This window comes from Hemicordylus capensis, chromosome 2, assembly GCF_027244095.1.
Source record: "Hemicordylus capensis ecotype Gifberg chromosome 2, rHemCap1.1.pri, whole genome shotgun sequence".
Lineage (NCBI taxonomy): Eukaryota > Metazoa > Chordata > Lepidosauria > Squamata > Cordylidae > Hemicordylus > Hemicordylus capensis.
This window is the reverse complement of record NC_069658.1, coordinates 203,614,742-203,631,625: the sequence shown is the minus strand read 5'-3', so window position 1 is coordinate 203,631,625 and position 16,884 is coordinate 203,614,742. Positions and strand designations below refer to the sequence as shown.

Below are 16,884 nucleotides of genomic sequence, written 5' to 3'. Positions count from 1 at the left end.
TATATTTTTCCCCCTGCCAGATTAGCTGCCAGCACATCTCGTGATCTCTGAAGTTTCTGTGAGCCTTTGTCGCAATTTATTTAGTGGCTTCTATACTAGCTGCCAACTCCCAAGATTGGTTCAGATGTAACTCAGAGCCAGGTTTATATCCTGACTTTACATTATTTCTCTAAGTCCCGGGAGTATCCTCTGTGGGTCCTTGCTAGTTTAATACTTCATCCCCTTTCTTTGTTTCTCTGTTCCTGTTCTTATTAAACTCATGATTACTAAACAAGTTGCTGCTTGCTTTTGACTAATCAGAAGATCCATACAGTTCAATTAATCAGTTGACCATATTCACTAACCGAATTATCCAATTAATTTAGGACCTAAAATTACCTTGATGCAAGGGAGTTATACTCGGAGTATAATAAGAGTACTTAAGAATTTTACCAGTTTCCAGACTATTTTTTTATTTATTAAAATTATGAACTTATATATATATGTTTAGAATTTTCATATATATGAAAGTTCATAAAGTTCATAACTAAATATAGAACTAAACCTTGAAGAGGTTTCAAAATTCAAATATCAAATACAAAACATTAACATTTTGAAAACTTCCAAGACAATATTGAAAGTATTTTCCAGAAATTTAAAATGCTTAAGCTTCCTGGAGGATGTCTAAATTCTCAAGTATTATCCAGGAATATAAAGAGCTTAAAATTTGAGGCAAGAATTCTTGAAGTTTAAATAGTGTCAAAAAATATAAAGGATTTAGAATGTATATATTCTCATAGATAATTATAGAAGTGATTGCAGTTGAACTGCTGAAAATAGCTGTTCTTCCATTGCTATACTGTGCTATAGTTACTGTACTGACTTGGGGGATGAGGCAGGATCTTGCCTATATATGTGTGCCTCCAATTCATTAACATATTAAACATAAACTAATAAGCAGGCATGTCGATTCTAATTTGGGCAAAGAGTCAAGTCATATGGATTTCCTCTATAGTCTTCCCAATTAATTCTACATATATATTGCTGAATAATATCTAGGAAGTACATTGTTGATGAGGAAGAGGTTACCTTTTGCTGCATTGAGCTGGAATTTATGAGGAGCATCTTTTCTGCTTCTCATCAGACTCCAAGGACATCCTTGTCTTTTGCTGCTTGCTAGTATTGTGGCCTCTGGTCACTACAGATAGACAAAAGAACGTGAGGGGAGAAATCCTCTCTTGCTGACTTCAAGGTCCTTCCTTTTTTCCTGATTGAGGAGCAAGAGTGAAAAGGGCCTCTGTTGCTGCAACTAATCTCCAGCAGTGAGGGAGCACCAAATAGTGGCAAGCATAGTGTAGTGGTTAGAACGTCGGACAAGGACTGACAAGCTCCAAATTCAATTCCCCACTCAACCATGAAATTCACTGAGTGACTCTGGGCCACTCACGTATCTCTCAGCCTAACCTACCTCACAGGGTTGTTGTGAGGATAAATATAACCATGTACACCGCTCTGGGCTCCTAGGAGGAAGAGCAGGATATAAATAGAATAAATATAAACTTTCTTTCTCACAACACCTAGGTCACCCACCCTTAACCACTGTTAACACTACCCCAAGTTATGTCTTAACTAGGGCTTGGATCTTGTGTCAGAATCCTTGTGATAATATATCATGTTTAAGGTTGGTGCTGGCATAAACCTTGGCCAAGGCCAGCAGGGGGAATTGGTGCTTAGATGGGGAAGAGGATACATGACCTGTCACCAGCCCCTTAACCATTGTTAGGATGGGTTGTCCCAAGTCTGCACTGGCTCTCTGACAATGTACAAGAGCTTTATTGAATAACATTGGAAGATAACTTGAGTGACAAGCAGAGAAAAGCAAATTTGAATGGCCATCTGTTTCTCTTTCTAAAACTAGAAATGGGTCTCCAAATCACCAGCCCGAACCTCCTGCTCCAATTACAGATGTAAGTCACATTTTGTCGTCTGTATTTTCACTTTTTACCCTCCACTCTTAAGTTCATAGGTTGCAATTTGGGTTTTTGTGTCTGAGATAGCTGACCTAAATGAACTCCTTTCTCAATGGCCTGATCTGAGCATGGCTGATAGTGCAATGAATCTTGAAAGCCGCCTGTGTTCATCTTGCAATAAAGCAACCAAATTTCATTACTCTATCCTAGAACCTATTGCCAACTTCCACCCCTCAGGAAGCGCAGCAGTGGCTGCACCGGAATCGCTTCTCCACCTTTTCACGTCTTTTCACAAATTTCTCAGGTAAGTAGCAAAAGCCATTTCCAGTTCTGCAACATCAGGAGGGAACAGCAGCATTTGAATTCCTCAGTTCTTATTGTCGACACATACTCTTCTCCGCCCTCTGTAACCAAATGTCCTGGGACTTCCTTTAGGCCTAAGTAGTTGAGTGTTGCTGTTTCTGTGCCCTGTTTCCCTGCCTCCCTGCCCACCACCACTTTTTTCCCCCACCCCATTCCAGGGGGTCACATGCTTCTTTCTGTAGTTTGTCTGCCATTACTGTGGCACAGATTGACTCCAGCCTCTGAAAAGTTGCTTGGAAGCAGTGGGGACACTCATCAACTTACTGTCTTCTCTTGTAGAGCTAAAATCTAGGGTGTGAGATGTGGTGATGCTTTAAACAATAGCTTTGTTAAAGATATTACCTGAAACATGAACTCTGCCATGTTGAAATTAACATTAACTCTTCATTTTCTCTCCCCTCCCGCTCTTCTCTTTTTTTAAACTCTAGGGGCAGATTTACTGAAATTAACTAGAGAAGATGTCATACAGATTTGTGGTCCTGCAGATGGCATCAGGCTCTTTAATGCGTTGAAAGGACGGTGCGTATGATCCAAATTGACTTTAGACTGGGACTTTGAACAATAATGTGCTATGGGATTTCTCTTTCTCTGGCTTGATGCTGTATGTTTCCACTCTAAAAACTTGAAAGTATGCAGCTAATGCCTCCATGAGATTGAGGAGAACTCTGACATGATGAAAATGTTGTGTAATGGATCAAACACATTAAGGTAGGTGAGATAAAATACTGGGGCCTGGGTTTCCTGGACATGCAGGAATTTGCAGTCTGCATTCAATATAGCAGAGGACTGAAATGTAACAACTAAATCTAGATAAATTTTCTGTCCCTGTTTTAAAGTAACTTGGATAAAGATAAATGGGGAGACTTTTATGGCTCTCTTCACTAAGAAAGTTTGCCTTTTATAGTGTGTCCCTTTTATTTTTCTGTGAAGTATCTGTAGTTGTCTCTTAGATCCTGATTCTTCCCCTCACCTCTCCTCTTTGAGCGGGAGCAAAAGAGGACTTCTGTTTTAAATTGCTGTTAGCTGGTCCTTCAAGTGAAGGAAGAGCAGATACTGAACAGTTCTGAACAAAAGTTAGGTTTTTGACAATGATCAGCAAGAGGTTTTGCTGGTCCCAAACGTTACCACGGAGTTAATGTAACAATCCTGATTGTTGAGTTAATGGTGAGCTGTGTCCCTGCGGCAGGTGTGCGAAGTGCAGTGGGCTTTACTAACTTTTAAAATGAGCAGTGCTTCTTCCCCACCCCCTGACTTTCTACTGTGGATTGATGGAATACTTGCTTCTGCCACCATTTTGCTGAAACTTGTAATGGTAAGGGTGGATGTGGGTATTTGGGGAATTTAAAGTGGGCAAAGGAAGGTTCATCAGAAGGAACAGAATAGGGCAATTAGGTGAGAGGGCAGGAAGATGAAGGGTGTGGTCAGGAGTAGAGATTGGGGGGATGAGTGATTAATGGTCAGCATCCCACCATTACTGTGTGTGGCTGGGGGGAAAGAAAGAGATGTGTTACAACATGCAGAGCAAGACACATGTATGCTGTGGGAGCTTTACAGCAAGGGCTAAGCTGAGCACAGACATGGGAATGATACAAATAGGGGCAACAAGCTTCTAATACAAAATATACAACATTTATGGAATAGCAATCAAAATACAGTGTCTCGTTTACGGACTCAATACAGTAGATATCCAATTGTAATACCAAAACTAAATAATTAACGTGGGAATGTCGGAACTCCCAGGCGTCCTTTGCGCCCAAAGCCCCAGTTGGGGCCGAGACTTTGCAGAGAGAGGAGCTCTGTTTGCGAGCTCCTCTCTTTTTTGAACAACCCTGATTGTTATGGTGAGGACTCGGGCGGGCGGCTGGGAGGGAGGGAGGGAGGGAGGGCAGGCGGCTGGGCGGGCGGCCGCGGCGGTGGCTGTAGTTTCGGCCGATTCGGCCCGTCATCGGCGTGTGGGGGGTGGCTTTCTTCGCCCAAAATCAGGCCTTGTGTTGGGTGGGTGGGTGGTCAGCGGCAGCAGTAGTTTGGGCCGATTTGGCCCCTAATCCGGTCGCGGGGGGCGGCGGGGGCAGCTGGTTTCCTGCGCCCCAATTTCTATAGAAAATATGGGCGCTGGAGGGGGCAAAGCGGCGGGAGGGGAAGTAAACCCTCCCCGCCCTTAAAGGAACCCCCCCACCCGGACAGCATTTGGACCATAAGACGCACCCTCATTTCCCCCCCACTTTTTTTGGGGGGGGAGTGCGTCTTATGGTCCTAAAAATACGGTAACACAAGAGAGCAATTCTCCCGATAATTATAATTTAGGTTGTTCATGGGAAAAGGTCAGGATGGGGATTTTTAGAAAATTTAGGCAAACTTTGGGCATTGTTGGGGAAGACTGTTCACTAATATGGATCTTTACACTATTCTTTGCTTATCAAACAGGGAGAGGACATGGTTTGGTTTTTGCTCCCATGGAGACTAAGGCTGATAAAGTCCAGTGTGTCTTCCTCTGACCACCAATAGGGATGTGCATAGAACCGCGCGGCGCGGTCCGGCACTGAGGGGGGGTCTACCTTTAAGGGCGGGGGGGTAGAACTTACCCCTCCCGCCGCTCTTCCCCCTCCGGCGCTGCAGTTTAAATCGAAGTTTTTGGGGCAGCAGCGTTCCTCCCTGCCACCCCTGCCCCCGTCGTTGCCAGGAAGTCTCAGTAACAGGAGCACGCATGCGCGCAGTGTGCGGGCGCCACCTACGTCACACGCACGCTGCATGTGATGTAGGCGGCACGCGCGCGCACTTCTCTCTCAGCCTAGCCTACTTCACAGGGTTGTCGTGAAAGAGAAACTCAAGTATGTAGTACACCGCTCTGGGCTCCTTGGAGGAAGAGCGGGATATAAATGTAAAAAAATAATAACAATAATCCTTTGAGACTGATCTAATTGGGAGGTTCAGATCCTCAAGGCTAATCAGTAGTAGGAATTCATTTCATGCTTGATGGGGAAGATAGCTCTGCTGAGAAATTCCTTTACCTTCTAATTCATATAATAAAATGTCAAAAAACAAAAAACAGTTTCCTGGAGAATGTTTCGTAGTAGCCTTCCCCAATAGAATGAAGAATGCAAAGCTTAGTTAGATCGTTCTAGGGTCTTCCCAAGTCATTGATTTACTCAAAAACCTGTTGGTATCAAGCATAGGAGAGGGGCACTGATGCCCGTTTGGATCTGAACAAGTCCTGGTGCTGCCTGGGAGACCCATGAGCATATGATTTGGGGCTGAAAGGGGGGTTATTCAGATGGATCTGTCTGGTGCAGAGGGTCACAGTAGCCCCCGAGAGCAAGCGAGCCCAGAGTCCTCTTCTGAACTTCCTGGTATCTAATGCTGGCCATGAGACTCCTTTGAACCGCAGCAGCAACAGCAGCAACAGCACATCACAGCTTTTTTAAAAAGTCAAGACCTTCAGCGGAACTAGTAAGTGCTACTCTATCAACATGTTTCGTAGGCAGGTAGGTGTGTGTGTGTGTGTGTGTGGTTAAAAAAACCTCAGAGAAGGGAGTTTGCAGGAAAATGTTCTGGAAACAACTTGCAAGTCTAGAAGATAACAATGCTGATATTTGTGTGTTAGTGAGAGAGATGGTAGAAGGTGGCGAGATAAACGACCTTCCAAGATTATCGGGGTCTTGAGGGTTCTTTTAAGCGAGGCTGCTGTCTGTCACGGGAACAGGCCGCAGGTGTCTCTGTGCTTGGGCAGCATTCATAACTTTGTGGGTAGCCCCTGGGGAGCTGCTGCCAGTCATTACTGGGCTGGATGGGCCAATGCGCCAAACACAGAGTATTTGAAGCTGCCTCAGCTCAACTGCTCTAATTGTAAAATGGAGATTATAGTAAGCAATTAGTATCAGGTGCTTGCTTCAGAGGGTTAGAAGAATGTGTGCTGTTTCAGTCATGGTGGCAAAAGCAAATCATGCAGTCTTTTCAGGACTTCACTACTTCAAAATGAAGGTGTGGGGTGTTTGGGTGTGAACTGTTAAATGTTCCTTTTTGTTAACTTTTTCCTTGCAGAGGTTTGTGAACACACAAATAATGAGTAATAAAACATTGTACTTCTGCAAATTCAACTGGCAATACTACATAGGGTGCACTGAGAAGGATCATCTTGCAAACAGTATCTAGAGCACAACTGAAATGGCCTTGAGGGCTAATTTCATACCCTTATTAACCTGAGACGGGTGCATTGTTATGCTAACAGCAGAAGAAAAGGGCTCTTGCTACAATTGTAGCCATGTTTTCTCTTTAACCAATTCTCCATTAAGCCACTCTTTGCTTTTCTGCCCCCCATAGTGTGCTCTTTCCTCTGTACTACCACCTGTCTCTGTCTCCTTTTTCTTTCTCTCCACTCTACAGAGTTCACGTCCTCTTTTCCTTTTGCGCTATCAGAGGTCAGCACCATCATTCTATCCTGCTCTTGCTCCCTCCCCCACCAAAGGTCTCTTCATCACCACTTCTCAGCTACTGCCTTTCCCTACCATACACATCTCTCGGTATACCTTGTGACCCGCTTTCTCTTTCTGCCCAGTAATGCACTCTTTAGTCTGCGCCACCTTAGGGGTCTCTAGCTCTGTCCCCCTTTAGGTCTCTTTCCTGGCCTGCTGCTTGCATCTTTCTTTCTTCTCACTAAGTTCAGCAGTGCATGAGCCTTTGGCTCTTGCAGCAAGATGCAGGTGTAATTGTTTTTCAGACTATTATAAGCTGCCCTGAAAGTTCTAGCTTTGCAGCTGCAGGATAATAAGCATTTGAAATGGATTTGTAACATTTCTCCAAGGGGCAGCAAACAAGTGGGGAGGGTGTGGAATTAGCCCTTTAAACCTTGTGTTGTGCAATCGTCATCTAGGGAGAACCAAAACTTTTTAGCTTGAATATAATCTGCCGGGAGTTATAAAATGTTTGTCAAGATGATTCAGAATTCTGCATGATTTACTTTGATAGGCATACTTGCTTATGTCCTCTATATTGGGGCATAATGGTTGTAATGGCTCTGATTTTTGATGAGCTAAAAAAAACCCCTTTAGAACAAATTTGATTAAAGGAACCAGACAGTGGGGTGGGGGTGGAAGGGTGCAAAATCTGGGGATTTTGCCTAATGGGATATGGGTGTGTGAAAGTAAAGCAGAGCCTTGCTAAGGAGGATAGGAGAATCGGAGAATCATTCAAACATGCAACCCTCCAACCAGTATTCTGAAGTGATACAGTTCCTCGAAGGGCTTTACCATTTGCCTTTTCTGGACCTTTAATTGGCTAGGCTTGATTTGTGAAGTATTTTGTCAACTTTGAAAGTGCTATTAAAGTGCTTGGCGATAAAATTATTCCTTTTTTTCCTTTTCTCCCTCTCTTACCCATAACATATTCCTTGTGAGCTTCTGAGTGTATACATCTTTCTTTCTCGACAGGATGGTACGGCCAAGGCTGACTATCTATGTCTGCCAAGAGTCACAGCAGTTAAGGGATCAGCAGAAGCATGAAGATGGGGATGCAGCCAACAGTACTTTCTTTGGTAAGAGCTTCAGGAAAAGCTGTCTCTCCTTCTTCTCTGGCTGATGGGACCACAGGTTCTTGTGGGAAGATGAGTTTTCTGCAAGGCAGTGTGGTGATATATTGGGTTGGGTCACTGGTGCTCTGGAAACCCAGAAGTGTCCTTAAGGAAAGTAAGCTTATGAGACCACCCAGAATTCTGTGTGTGTGTGTGTGTGTGTGTGTGTACGCGTGCACGTGCGCGCGCCCCCCCCCCCCAACAGTGCCTGGGCCAATATGAACCAAATTGGGTACAGTTGTAGGGATACTTCAGTGGCGTAGTTTGTGATGATGTCATCCACCCCAATTCAAGATGGTGGACATGTGAACATTTGAGGCACAAGTGGGCTAACTTGTGAACTGCCTAACCAATTTGGGCCAAATTTAGTCTCAATTGTCGGGATAGTGAAAGGAAAGTAGGCAGATGAATTCTTACCAGAAATATTTGGTTTTTTCCCTTTTTGGAACCCCAGTATCCACCAACCAGAGCCGAGGTGCACATAGAATTAGAAGAGGTTCCTCTGAGCACATGCTCAGCTCAGGAGGGAGTTCATAGTATCCAAACTGAGCTCTCAGTTCTTGCATGCACACATCCACTCCTATTTTGCTCTCTGAGCTTAATTTTGGGAATGAGAGGAGCCTTTTTGTTGTCACTGGGAGTTGGAAACCCTTTCCGATCTACTGCAAATCATTCAGAGATCTAGTGGTAGATCTCAATCTATCTGGTGCGCCTGATTAATCAGGCAGGAGACTTTTGTCTAAAAACAAAATTTAAGTGCAACTCTGTTGATGAAGGGTATCTTCATAGAGGCATTTCTCATTCTTGCTCACATGTGTAAATGTATGCATTATCTAAAGACAAAACACTCTTTTTCTTTGGAACTATTTTATTAAACTGTATACAACCCTATGCAGATTTATTTGATCCTTTAAACTTAATTGATCATATGACAACCTCTATGAATTAACTAGGCAGTTCTTAGGCTTCATGGAAATGATATTTGATCTGTCTTTATTGGGGACTGCAGGCAGTTCTGGAAGTCATGAGACTTATTCAAACAATAGTTTAGTGGCCAAAGAAGTCTGTGCATTTAATCTGGCTGAGAATACCTTTAACTAAATCTGCTGTGTTTTGCCTCTTAGGTTAGGATAACTGCATAAAGTAACTTGCTGAGGGGCTACCGAGTGTGCTCCACTCATCTTCCTATATCCTCTCCAGGGTATCAGTTGCCCATTGCCTTTTTTAAAGCTGTGTGCTTCCTCTTCCAATCTTATGGCTAACTTGGAAATGCTCCTTGTTTGTTAATCATTCTTGCCTCTGCAGTCTACCATGCCATCTACTTAGAGGAGTTAACTGCTTTGGAGCTGACAGAGAAAATTGCCCAACTCTTCAGCATTTCCTCTCAACAGATCAGCCAGATCTACAAACAAGGCCCCACAGGGATACATGTACTTATCAGTGATGAGGTAAGTGTATCCTGGAAACATTAGGATTGGGGAGTTTAAAACAAAAGTTGCACCTTGTACTTGCTTCTCTGCTCTCCTGTTGTTGAAAATGAAATTGGATTTGACATGTGCCACCACCTCTTAAATGTGGCAAATAGAAATTGGCTGAGCTATAATAAACACAAACATCTTCCATGTTAAAAACATGTATACCTACTTCACAGATGGGAACGGGGAGCAGGGGTGGGTATGTACATATGTACAAACATGTATGTACACAGTCTCTAGGGGTAGGGAACCTCTTGCTTGAGTTTACATAGGTGTTAAAGAACATAATGCATTACTTGGTCATAAAGGCCTAATAACAAAATCTCTCATGTGCATGCAACATATGCTCTGCTCTCCTTATCCCTAAACTCTTTATGCCAGCTGCAGTTTCATTGGGACCTGTGTAGAACAATAAAAAGTGGCAAACTATGAGGGGGTGAAAAATGGGTATTGCTTATGATGGTGGCTTTCAAATTATGTTTAAGGGAATCTTGAGGCTCCTTGGAAGCTTATCAGAGACCTTCACTGGAAAGATCAGTAATAGCTTACCTAAAAGATACTTGCCTTCCACTTTTCATTTTCCCTGCAATGCACAACCACAACTGAGTGTTGAATGTGTTCTAAGTTGTGCTCGCTGTGCACCTGGATCAGTGGCAAGGCTTAGAAGCCCTGACTAATGCACAATGTGTCCCAGAATCCTTTGCAACACATTAGGTTCCACATTCGCCAAGTGTTTAATAGTGCTATGGCCTCCTAGGGGAACTTTGAGAAATGTTGCAAGGATGTGAGGCCTCTCTACTTCTTTCAAGGCAAATGTATTACTTAAAAGCATGAGTGGGGATCTTTAGATGGGCATATTGTTTGAACACATGTGTAGAATTAGTTTTCCATTTATGAATGAGTAATGCCTAGCTCTCTAAAGCCCCTGTTGTTGTTGTTGTTCTTGCTTCCAGATGATACAGAATTTTCAAGATGAATCATGTTTTGTCTTGGACACAATGAAAGGTAACCATCTGGTTAAAGCACAGTACTGTATGTTATCCTATCCCCTAAGAGCTCCATTCCATCTCATCAGAGGGTATCTGAACCAGCATTTGCTGAGTAATATACTATGCATTGCTTTCCATTCATTTCAGTGGGACTTGGGTGAGGACAATGATATTGCATTTGTGTTCTACCAAATTCTGATGATCCTATGCTTGCTTTGCAGCTGAAACCAATGACAGTTACCACATCATCTTAAAATAGATGGAAACTGGGACTTGCCACATCTTCTCATGTGTACACACACGTGTGTACACACACACACCCCACACACTTTGCCACCTGTTCTGGCACCTGGACACCAAAAGAGACCCACAAAAGCAACTGAAACTCATCTTACTTCCACAGTATGTTGCCTGTTGAACAACCTGTACCGTTGTTGGCATGCAGGTAGACATCTCTTGTAAGCACACTCCTGCTTGTTCAGAGTTCAACTACATGGCTACACCCACTTACCTGGTAAAAACTGCCAACCTGATCAGTGATGGAAACTTTGCAGTTAGGTCTTGGAGGGGGATGCCAGGCAGTGAGGACCTGCCTACAGATTGGAGCTGCAATATGAAGATGAATACGCACACCCTGGGCATCTCTGGAAGCACGCATCCAATTCGGCAAGCCTCTTTATGGCATGTTTCAGCTGTTCAAGCTTTCTGGATATGATCTGATAGAGCCAGGGGGGTGCCAAAGGTTTTGTTTTTTTTTAAATTAAAAAAACTGTTCTGGTGACTCATTTAGGCAGAGGAGCATGTGCGCATGCGTACATATGAGTGGCTGTACCTTCTCTGCCAATATAAAGTTAGGATAAACTTGGGTTTATGAAACCTAGCATCCATAGGATGGCTTGTGACTCTTACAGTCCAGTTCAAGAGACTTAAAACTGGACATCATGAGCTGTCCCTTTGTTTACTTAATTAACCCATCTCCCTGATAGTGGGAGTTGGGGAAGGTGAAGGATGTCAAACCCCCATATGGGTTACTTATTTGGGATGTGTAGAATTGATGTAGGCCAGTGCTGAATGAAATCCCATGGAAGGATTTGCGTAGTTGGGTCGTTAAAGAAAGGGCTCCTCCAGCAATAGCTTATAGTGCTTGTAGAAGCCTGGGAAAAGCTCCATGGTGACAAAGTGCCTGCATATCTGTTTCCAAGGCAGCAACCAATTGCTCGGGTAAAGGCTTCAGCCATCTGAAATGGATGCCAAAATCCATTTTCTGAGTTTTAAGAGAGAAATGGGGGAAGTGCTAGGGCTTCAAAGATGACGCCTAAAAGTGTATGGGTGGGCAGCTTGTCTGAAGAATAAAGCCTACTTCTCCTTGGCCTTCCAATCCCTCTAGCAGAGTGAAAAACCCATGGTAATGCTCAAAGTTCCTCCCAATTTAGCTTGCAAGCTGTACCCTCATTGTATATCACGGTGAGAAGGATCCAGGCTAAGTTGGTCATGACTAAGCACCATTGAAATAAATGAGCTGAGTTAGTCAGGGCAAACTTAAGGCCCATTTTTTTCACTTAGTCATGGGGGGCCTAGTGATGACTAACTTAGTCTGGATAATGCACAGTCAAGGTCTTCACAGGCATTGCCATGGCCATAGAGCTGGAAGTTAGTATAGGCTGTTTTTAACCTGAATGAGGAAGGTGGGGAAAATAACTTTCATTTTATTAAATGAAACTATGGGTGGGTGGGTGGGTGTGGGTGTGCTTGCGTGTCTCCATCCCTATCCTCGGAGTACTGGATTGTTTGAGTAGTCTGTATCAATTTTACGTGATTTTCTACCAAAAATGTGTGTTTTTAAAAAAATAGATTTAATTTGTTGTCTCAAAGAAGGCAGAACTCTGGGCCAGGTCAAGTGAAATAAAGGAAAGAAGAGAACAAAACACAACCTGACAGTTGCGTATCTGCAGCTTTTAAGCAGAAGCTAAAATATTACTCCCTATCACATTGAAGTAAAGAGAGATCAGCTTGTTTTCAGCAGATTTCCAGTCCAGTTGCCTTTGGAGCCTGACTATGGCATAGTCTAGTCCCACTTCCAAGAAGATAAGCCAAAGGTGGCATTTTGTTTGCATTAAGGAAAAACCAAGACTCTGCAATCATTGACTTAAATGGCTTAAGCAGTGTGCTGGATCAGATTGGAAACAATGATGGAACCAGTTTAGTGGTGGCCCAGAAATATCCACATCTTTGGCCTCTATATTGAACAAAGCCAGTTTCCTCATGTTCCATTCCTATTGATGACTCTCCACATATAGTTTGAGCTAGCATAAAATTTGTGAACTAGCCTCATCCCAGCCGTAATCAAAGATGGTGCAGATCAAATGATGAAGCTTGTACTGGTGCTGGCTTTTGACGTACCTGCTGAGAAGGATAATCCTCGTTGTCCATTCTCAACAGTACTTAATTTTCAGTGCACAACTGGAAGTATAAATTTTATCCCCTTCATCCCTTGCCCCACAAAATCCCCTGAGCTGGAAAAAAAGTCATGTGGTTCTGCAAACCTCAATGAGGGTAGCACCATTCATGTGCAATGAGAGTACACCATTCTTCTGAGCGCTGTAATGATTTATGTCCTACTTTTTTGTTCCGTTTGTTTGGCTAAACCATAGAATGAAATTATGAACTCTAAAACATGGCTGTTGGTCTGTTTCTTCTGTAGATCCTTGCATGATAGAACATGAGAACTGTTGGCCACTAAATATTATGCAGCAGCATCTAGTGATGCCATGTAAGAAGTGAATTGAATCATGTCTCTTTGCATCTTTCAGTTTTAAAATAATGGATGTCATAAGAAACTGACAAGGTATAAATCATATGTACAAGGGTGCTAGACTTGCGACAGGGAGCGTTTGTTTAGTATGACAGTGGTTTATGACTGAGTGCTCCTTTTTCTGCAGTAGTGTATAGTGAGTGCAGTGAGACAAATATACATTTAAACTTCTTTTGTTTTTGCTTTGAGGTGTGTGAGATCATCTTGATGCATCTGTCCATTTTTGTTTGCTTCCATGTCCAAATGGAGTTGATCAGTCTGTTTAGGAGAGCATATTGGGACAAAAATGTCCAAGGAGTCTTAGGTATCATGCTTGGGCTTTAATCTTTCCTGTCGGTTAACTATTTCTCTGCCTTAGCAGCTTTAGTAAATGAATTATTCAGCTAGCTTGCTCGCTTGGTAGTAATTCGGCTAGTTGCTAATGCAATAGAGAAACTTATTTTCAAGCTGATAACAGCTTTGCTGATACAGCAAAAGATTGCCTGAAGGCTGCATTAATGGATGTATTGAGCATTGGTTGTCATGGTAAGTAAAAAACAGTAGTTGGTAAATAAAAATTGCCTGCAGAATATATTTTCCTCAGGCTTTCATGCACTTCAAAAGAGCACACAGACTAGTGTGCAGCTTTCTTTTATTGGCCTGGCTAATATTTGAGCATTAGCTGGGTGTGTGTGAGGGGTGGTGGTGTGGGTGAGAATGATGGAAATGGACTTGGCCACCTTTGGATATATTTCAGGCCCCATCTCTGAATTCAGATTTCAAACAAATAAAAATTTAAGCAAAATCTCACCTCTTAGATTAGAGAGATAAAGGAAAATGCGTAGGCAGTACTCTGTAAAATGTAGTGCTTGGACCTTTGGATACAAAAACAGTAGAATGAATGACAGATGCTTCACAGATTTTTTTAGGTTTTTTATCTAAGTTTTAGTAAAATAATTAAGAATGTTTAATTTTTAACCTGAGACTACACTGATCTAGATTTCGTCTGTTTCACATTGACTTGATCACACACATCACCCAGTGTATGATTGGGTGTCCTTATCATAATGTCTGGCTACAGACTCTCCAGAAGCTGGAACTAGAGCTACTAGGCAGTTCAGGAAAGTGAACAGGACTTAAATTGTTACAGGCCTACTGTTGCATGAGAGGCACAATCCCTGCGTTGCCTCCCCTGTAGCCCAAGTTTTGTACCCCAGCTTTTACCTGGGGTAAAGGGCGTGCTCTCACTCAGGGTCATGTGTATGCTCAGGCTGCATGCAGCCTGAGCATACACAGTCAGGCACCTAGAGCACCAGACTCCCGGAGGGATTCCTGGAGGCCAGTAAAATGAGTCCCGGCCCTCCACAGAGCAGTGTGAATTGTGTGGGTGCATAGTGGTGTGCCAAAGAGGAAATCGCCACTCATCTGGGGGGGGGGAGTAGGTTCCCCCTGCCCACCCTCCCCACCCAGCCAATGTTCATGTATAAGATCTTCAGGTATAACAAACCATACATTGTGACCTCAATCCTATGGAGAGCTTGGCCACATGACTTCTAGGCTTATTTGTTACTCCTGTTGGGGCATTTCAATTTGTGTTTAAAAGTTTAAATTCTGTTATCAAATTGCTCCATTTGAATCAATTCTTGCATATATTTTCTGGCCTTATTTAGGTTTTAGCAATGATGAACTTGGAATTCTCACTCTAGCTTGCTAGAAGGAAAGCATGTTGAAGCCTTTTGGAATGATACAGATTCAAGGGCTGGGGGCTATGATGACTGTAGCTGATTAAAGCCTTAGTTTCAGAGCAAGCTCACATGAGAGAAGGAATGCTGATTCATTCCTGCCGAGTTGCCTGGCTTGGCTTTCCCTAAAACTCTTCTGTACTATTGGTAGGTTCAAAGGCTGCCACCACCACCCCACTTTACAGAGCTTGAACCTCCCTGGGCTTGGGGTGGAATCCCAGGGAAAACTTTTTATTTTGCCTTATAAGTACAACAATCTTCCACGTGTAAACCTACACATAGTGAGAACTGATAGCTGCTGGTGTGCTTGCACCACAGTAAACCCCCTTCGGGGGCCCCCTTTTCTTGAGTTAAAAAACCAGCTCGGAGAGGCTTGTAAAAAGAAAAGAACTAAAAAAGGTTTTATTCAATTACTACAGACTACTTCAGTTTGAGGCTTCTAGCTTTCTTAGATACACTTAAGCATCTTAGTAGGATTACAAAAATAGGTTGTCCTAATACATGTTTATAGAGTCTTTTGCTGCACTCTAGGTAGAATGGGCGTAGGCTAGTGTTTCTTATTTTAATTATGTTGCAGGTACTAAAACAGTATTGGGGATATAAGAAGCACACACCAAAGAAACAGGAATTCTAATGCAAAGTCTGACTAAAACTTTTCCCTACACTAAACTTCCCAAAGCCAAAGCCCAGGCTTCCTTTTCCTTGAACTCACCAAACTTCAGTTGAGATTCAAGCCCCTGCAGTTCTGTCTTCCAAGAGCTGCAGCCATCCTCCATGGCCATGTCCATCCTTCTCTTTTTCTAACAAAGAACTGCCTTCTTCCTCCCAACAGCTCTCTAAGTCCCACCCACCTGGTGTGCTGATTGGCTGAGCCCTGGAGTTCACCAGCCTGTCAGGATGGGTTCACTTCTTGTTAACTCTTTAGGGGGAGGGGTGGCTGATTACCACACCCCCTCCTTAAATTGAGACAGGTGGTTGGAAACGGGAGTTGACAGCTCCTGTTTCAAAAGGGTTGGAAACACAAAACTTAATTCCCTAACTTAACTATCTATACATACAAAACAGTAATAAACAATAATATGTCAAAATAACATTTGGAGTCTCTTGTCCTGTTGCCTCCACCCTCCCCAAGCATTCCTTTAGGTTCCAGTGGAGTTTTCAAAGCGTCCCTGTGACAAGGCACCTGCCACGATGTTGTTCTTCTTGTGATGAGCCCCCTGTAGCCAGTGGTTTCCCCCCCTGCTGACTGCTTCTGGTTAAGGACCATGCCTGTATGAGGGCCTGGTCTGGACCCAATAGCATCATCTCTGCCCCAATGTCCCTCTCAGAAGCACCAGTGGTCAGAGTGACAGTTCTTCTAAAGTCTGGTGCTTGCAGGATGGTTGTTGGTGTTTTAACTGAAGGCTGCTTTTGATCTCTCTAAAGCAGTTTGACACTCCTCCACATTGGGTTTATTGGTCCCAACTGGTCTGAGGACCGGCACCTGTTATCCTGGATCAAATACACACTCCCTAGCATGCTAGGCCTTCTGCTCTGTCTGGGCCTCCTGCAGTTTGTGCTGCAGAAGGGGCAGGGTCTTTTTCAGTGTGCTTTAGGGCCTGTCCCCAAAATTCAATACATTTTCTCCCTGCGGGGTTTCCTTCCTCTCCCTCTGACATCCCTCCCATGGCCTAGCTCAAAGGGAGAATATCTTAGGCTTGGATGCGGCACCGCTCTGTAGACATCCAACAGCTGTGGCAGCCTCCAGTCCTTGGGATGTTCTTTAATGAACTGGATCATGGCCTGCAAAGTCCCTTGGGTCTCTCCCACTCGTCAGCTGCTGGCCAGACAATGGGGCAAGATGTTCCACCTCATGGGTACTCCAATGCTTCTTCATCACCCCATGTATGAACTTGGCACCTGCATCAGTCAGGACCTCCCTGGCCAACCCATCCTGGCAAAAATGTCCAATAGAGCCTGACAGACTCTGTATCTTTCTGGATCAGGGCCACCGCATCTGGCCACCTAGCAGC

The 16,884-nt window shown here is 43.6% G+C and overlaps 1 protein-coding gene across 2 annotated transcripts in view; it reads left to right on the top strand.

Moving 5' to 3' along the window:
* TFCP2 (transcription factor CP2) overlaps positions 1–13,012 on the top strand; it is a 78,418-nt gene extending 65,406 nt beyond the window's left edge. For both annotated transcript variants that reach the window (XM_053298474.1, XM_053298473.1), the window contains 7 exons: positions 1,898–1,946; positions 2,160–2,253; positions 2,741–2,831; positions 7,736–7,839; positions 9,181–9,323; positions 10,304–10,355; positions 10,561–13,012. In XM_053298474.1, the coding sequence (XP_053154449.1) occupies positions 1,898–1,946; positions 2,160–2,253; positions 2,741–2,831; positions 7,736–7,839; positions 9,181–9,323; positions 10,304–10,355; positions 10,561–10,598 (571 nt within the window). In that variant the 3' untranslated portion in view covers positions 10,599–13,012. The remainder of the gene's footprint in view (positions 1–1,897; positions 1,947–2,159; positions 2,254–2,740; positions 2,832–7,735; positions 7,840–9,180; positions 9,324–10,303; positions 10,356–10,560) is intronic.
* The last annotated feature ends 3,872 nt before the right edge of the window (positions 13,013–16,884 follow it).